General features: G+C 54.1%; 1 protein-coding gene across 1 annotated transcript; it reads left to right on the top strand.

Annotated features, from left to right (window-relative positions):
• Nucleotides 1-2: 2 nt before the first annotated feature.
• On the top strand, nt 3-3518 carry CSUI_004393 (nli interacting factor family phosphatase). Its single transcript, XM_068064584.1, has 3 exons — nt 3-488; nt 1006-1236; nt 1381-3518. Exons 1-3 carry the CDS (start codon nt 82-84, stop codon nt 1880-1882), a joined length of 1140 nt encoding a protein of 379 aa, XP_067923440.1. The 5' UTR covers nt 3-81; the 3' UTR covers nt 1883-3518.
• The last annotated feature ends 1787 nt before the right edge of the window (nt 3519-5305 follow it).

The raw sequence follows: 5305 nt of genomic DNA, 5'->3' as shown, positions 1-5305 counted from the left end.
GTGTATAGGATTGTAGCACGCGATAGCGCCTTCAGGGGAGAAGCCTCAGAGAACAAAGCAGTTCGTCGGTTGTACGAGGGCATGGACAAACGCTGTATTGTTGCCTTCGATGACCGGCAGAACATTTGGACAGACTTGCCCCTGACTCATGTAGTGAAGGCCCAACATTACGACTTTTTCGACTCACACAAAGCGGAACTCAACGCGTATTACCCACCACTAACAGCCAGTGGCGTAGGCGGGGTTGGGGGTATAGATACTCTTGGCAATAGACCAGGCGAGGACGAAGTCATGTTGGACCCTGCAGGATGTAGTCCCTTCTCCCCAGCTGTCATGCAGCAGCCAATGAACACGCCGGTACAGCAACAACTTGCCCGCGCAGCTGCAAACGGCAAAAAACCATTTGACTGGGACCGGCATTTGGAGTGCATGCTCAAGCTGTTTCTGCACCTACACGCAGAGTTCTTCAAGGATCCCGCAAATGCAAAGTATGGTGGAAGTAGCTAGGCAGGCACTCATCTGGAGGGGGACCAGTGAACTAGAGTTTGCAGTCGTTGTCTCAGCCGCAACCCAATGGCACCCGCATAGTTACACGAGAGGGATGAAGCGCACTTGGTAGAAGGGGACGGTGGATGAGGCTCGCATTACGTTCGAAAAAAAAAAAAAATGCTCTCGTCCCGGCGTTGGCTGGCAGCCGTGGAGAGTAACAGATTCTTGGATCTGAACAATGGTTATAGACACGGTGGTGTGCAGGACGGCGGCACGTTGCATTCCAATATGGTTTTTGTTTGGTGAAGGTAGCATACGCTGTAGCGCTGTCAGGAGCCTGACTTAGGCTACAGCCAGCGGGTCGGAGCTCAGGCTCGTTTAGCAAGAGACTGGTTCACCACAGTTCTTTCTGGCGATGCCGCGTGTTCGTGGAAGTGGAAGCACATTGCAGGTATGTTCTTTTCTGAACGTGAAGGATCCGGGAGGCAGTAACTTTATGCGGGTTTATGTGTGTAGTATAGGAGCTATTCTGTGCAACGTCCAGCAAAAGGTACTCTCCGGCGTTGGCATTTTTTTCACGGGCTATCGGAAGACATTCTCTCCAGGAGCGGCTGTTGCCGACTGCGAAGAAAGGCAAGCCGAGCTGGCTCAGCGTCTAGGGGCGAAAGTGTATAAGCGGTACGACGAGGAAGGTGTCACACATGTGGTGGCGGGCAAAAACAACACAAACAACATGCTCGCATGCAAGTAAGCTCCCGTTACCGAGCAACTCGGCCTTTTTGAAGAGAAGCATCGGTAGCGATGACTCGTAATCTTCAACTGCACTGTTGTTTGGAGCACATACCTGCAACCCTGTTCTGTGTTGTTTTCTTCTTGCTGTTCTGGACACAGGGGCACCAAGCTTGCGCGCGTGCATACTTTGTGGCTCTACTGCTGTGAAGCCGCACTGGCACGCGTCCCAGAATCAGCTTTCGACGCGGATACGCTCTGCACGTACTACGACAATAGTCCTCCTGCTGCGCCCTACCGGGACCACTGGGTTCACCTGGCTCAAGAGAAATCACTGCCGGAAAACCCACCAGCGCATCCCTTTCCACCTCCCGAGAGTGTACCTGTACGGGAGTTCCTGGGCACCGGTCCTTACAGTGATGGCGCGACGCTGACATCACCATACGAAGAGGTTTTGTTTATCTGGAGACCAGAGAAGCAGACAGTTCGCCAGCTGTATGCGACAGATGATTCCCGGAGCGCTGCACTGACGAGCAGTGCAAAGGTTCTTTCGATAGCGGCCGGGGCGGCCGGCTCGTTGTGCGTTGGTATCTGTGGTTCGCCGATGCCACTAAGCCACAGCGCAGTTAGTCCGCCGTCACAGCCACAACGGCTCCAGGCGTGACATAGCATCCAGGCCGCCTGCAGCCGACTGACTCCAGTAGCGGGGACGCCGCAGTTCTGTCCATCTTCTGCGCCAGTGGGTGCGACGGCATTGTATTGAAGTAGCTGAACACGGCCTTGTACCCGGTTCAATTCGGGGACCATGAAACATTTCCAACGCTTCTTTCAGTTACTCCAGTCAGTGGCAAATGGGACGAACACACGATCGCGAGGCCCCGAGACGGGAGGCCTGTTATGGGCTGATACGCACCAGGTGCGATCGCTGCAGAGCAATGTAACACGGGAGTGCCGTACCTATGAAAAGACACGTGTCTGTTTTTGTCAGTTATCCCTTCATTCGCCGTTTCTTATACGGATCCTCTTGCTAAGTCATTCTGGGACCTACTCATATGTACACTACAGGACACTAGGTGTCTGTTTCCGTTTTTACTGATTCGTTAGACGGGAGTCAACGGCCGCAGATTTATCAGTGCTGACAGGGCACTACTTGGACGGCTGGTTTCCTTCCGAGTCGGGCGAAGAAAAAAGTCGGCCTATTATCTTGAGGACGACACCCGGGAATCAGTACAATATCGGGTAATCACGTCGAGCGTTGGTCACCCGGAAGTAGCATGCGAAATTATTTGCGCAGGCTCCTGGTGAGGCAGGCGTTGCATTCGGTGGCGCCTAACTAGCGGTGCCGGAGTGGAATAAAATACGAACGGTGTGTGCGGCGAGTGGAACCAGTTTGGGACACTTGCCGAAGCGGCACGCAGTGTTCGATAAGCGTTCAGTGAAGAAAGGTACAGGGGCGGGAGTGCGCTTCCGTCAAGGGAGGGGCAGCGTGCGCAAGGCGGTCGTATAGGTGATGAATCATACACACTGGAACTTGGAGGCGTGTCGGAGGTGGGCTGTTGAGTCATACGGCTGAGAACACTCAGCAGAGTAGGGCATATCAGCATCAATGGCGTCTTGGTTTGAAAAGTGCGGGATCCGCTTTAATGCAGCGAGACCTTTGGTGAAAGGCGGACTCCTGTTCGATCCGCGGACTGCTGGTGCGAGCAGGGGGTCGCGGGCTTCTGGTAGGTTGTTATCGATGTTACGGGGGGTGGACAGCCTTGTCCGGGAGCCGCCGTACGGAGTTCTGAAGATATCTTGTACGAGGGAAGGCGTATTCACGGGGCCTGGCTCTTCGTCATTTCTGATGGAGGCGTGGTGAAGGCAGGAAAGATCCTCCCGCCAGCGAACAGCACAGGAGTCTACCTTTTCTACTAAAGCACGGAGTAGGAAGGCTCCTGTAGCACTTCATGTGCGGCGCATGGTCTTACGCACGGCTAGCGACAAGTCTTCTGATGTCACAGACGGAGTTTCATTTTGTAGAACGAAGAGAGAGGAGCCCGAACTGGGTATGATCTCAGCATGCCCTACTTTAAGTGGATGCCCGACCGCTTCAGAGGACTACAGTCCGAGAATTTGCGTGCGAGCATTGCATGTGAGAACAGTCAATCGATCCTGAGGTCAGGTGCCGTCACGGGAAGTGCCTGCTCAATGGTGGGACGTCACAGTTCTTTTTTTTTTTATGCAAGTGCAGCGCTGCCGGAGATGGCACGAGCTCGTAAAAGATATGATTATGTTCAATGTCCGATGAGAGAAGGGGCTAATTCGTTTTGGGCGCCTGGCAGGTCTTCAACATTAGTTAGGCTCGGCCGGAGGCTGCTCCTAAGGCAGTGTTGCCTGGAGTCGCGCGGATTCCTTCTTGAGAGCTGAAGCACTCAGGACCGGTACCAGGGCTTCACCCCTTCTGCCGTCATACGGTGCAGTCCGGGCTGAAACATCTGTAATAGAAGCGGAGGAGCAAGCGCTTGGTCTCACCGCGCTAGTCACCGTACTGACTTTCGGGAGTTTGGGTACCTCTTCCACTTTGAAAGAAAATGCCAGTACCGTAACCACGACTAGCGGACGGCCCCATAGCGTCGGCGGTTTACTGCAAGGACCCACCGTGCGGTTTAGGGCAAACTTTGTCCGGTCCTCGCCCTGGACTGGCACGCCGGCGCGCGGATCTGCCTCGCAACAGAGGTTCCACGTAGGACTACGAAAGTGTGTGTTCCTCTGACTTGTGGCATGAAAGGCAGCAACAGGTCGCGAGTCTGTAGTCCCAGAGCAACGACCTGCTGTACAGATCCGCCAGGTACATAATCGTATCGACCACGCCGCTAGTGTAGCGCAGAAGTCACGTGCGGCTGATTCGATGGAGAGGTTACCAGATCGTGTCAACAGCGTCTTGACAGAGGCAAGGCCACGAAAGGCAAGTTGCAAGTGGGGGGGGCATACCGTCCGCTTACACTCGCAGCCCAGTGTCTCCAATACAGGCCGCGCTGCGGCAAGCACGGCCGGCAGTAATCGGCTGCGATGCGCTACAAGAAAATTGTACGGGGATACGACTAGCGAAACCAACCGTTCAGATTCGAGTTACTCCGGCTCGGACTGCACAGCGGCAAGACCCGGAAGAAGACAGTGACGGGTGATGTCTTGGAATCATTTGCCTCCCGGCCGAGTGACTCCGGAACAAAAAAGACCTGGAGCCGGCCGGATCGCTGGCCCCCGGGACGACGCAAGCACGGTGCACACGTGCCCTCCCACGCGCCACATGATCAAGGGTCGACCCTGGGCTTGCAAAAAGCTCTTGAAGGACAGAGAAATTAAACACCAGATACCCCTACTCCCTGGGCACCTACCGATCTACAGCAAGCAGCGTTATCATCCTTCTGATGAACACCTGTTCGAGCTAAAGAAACTACTGACAGAACTCTTAGAGAAACAGTTCATAGTACCGTTTAAAGCCCCGATCGCCGCCCCAGTATTCTTTGTAGGAAAGAAGGACGGCTCCTTACGAATGGTTGTCGACTGCCGCCCGCTCAATCGACTCACTATTAGAGAAGAGTACCCGATGCCTCGAATTCAGGATCTGATCAACCGCCCGGGAAAGGCGAAGTGGTTTTCAAAGCTCGACCTATGTTCGGGCTACTATTAAGTACAGGTAGCTACAGAAGATCAATGGAAAACAGCTTTCCGCACACGTTATGGGACCTACCAGTTCACCGTGATGCCGTTTGGCTTGGCTGGAGCCCGGCAACGTTCCAGAAGCTCATGCAGGACATTTTCATGGCAGAACTCGATGACTTCCTCATTGTGTATCTTGATGACGTCCTGATTTCTTCGGAGACACGAGAGATGCACCTTCAACACTTGCGGCGAGTCCTCACCAAATTGCGGAAGGAGCGCCTATACGTAAAACTGTCGAAGTGCGAATTTTGCCAACAAGAAGTGCGGTACTTGGGATTCCTTTTTCAAGCAGTGGAGTGTCAGCGGACCCCTCCGCAGTGGAAACGATACGAAGATGGCCGGAACTCCTGGCAAACCGAAGACAGGTTTGAGGATTTCTGGG

This window comes from Cystoisospora suis (genome assembly GCF_002600585.1).
Source record: "Cystoisospora suis strain Wien I chromosome Unknown contig_2036, whole genome shotgun sequence".
Lineage (NCBI taxonomy): Eukaryota > Apicomplexa > Conoidasida > Eucoccidiorida > Sarcocystidae > Cystoisospora > Cystoisospora suis.
This window is presented reverse-complemented; position numbering and strand designations above follow the sequence as displayed.

What these genes read in the sequence shown, in the direction of transcription:
- CSUI_004393 (XM_068064584.1), top strand. Translation starts at nt 82, where the DNA reads ATGGACAAACGCTGTATTGTTGCCTTCGATGACCGGCAGAACATTTGG. An exon ending in AAGGATCCCGCAAATGCAAA is followed by an intron (nt 489 to 1,005) that starts GTATGGTGGAAG and finishes TTATGTGTGTAG; the next exon opens with TATAGGAGCTATTCTGTGCA. An exon ending in AACAACATGCTCGCATGCAA is followed by an intron (nt 1,237 to 1,380) that starts GTAAGCTCCCGT and finishes TTCTGGACACAG; the next exon opens with GGGCACCAAGCTTGCGCGCG.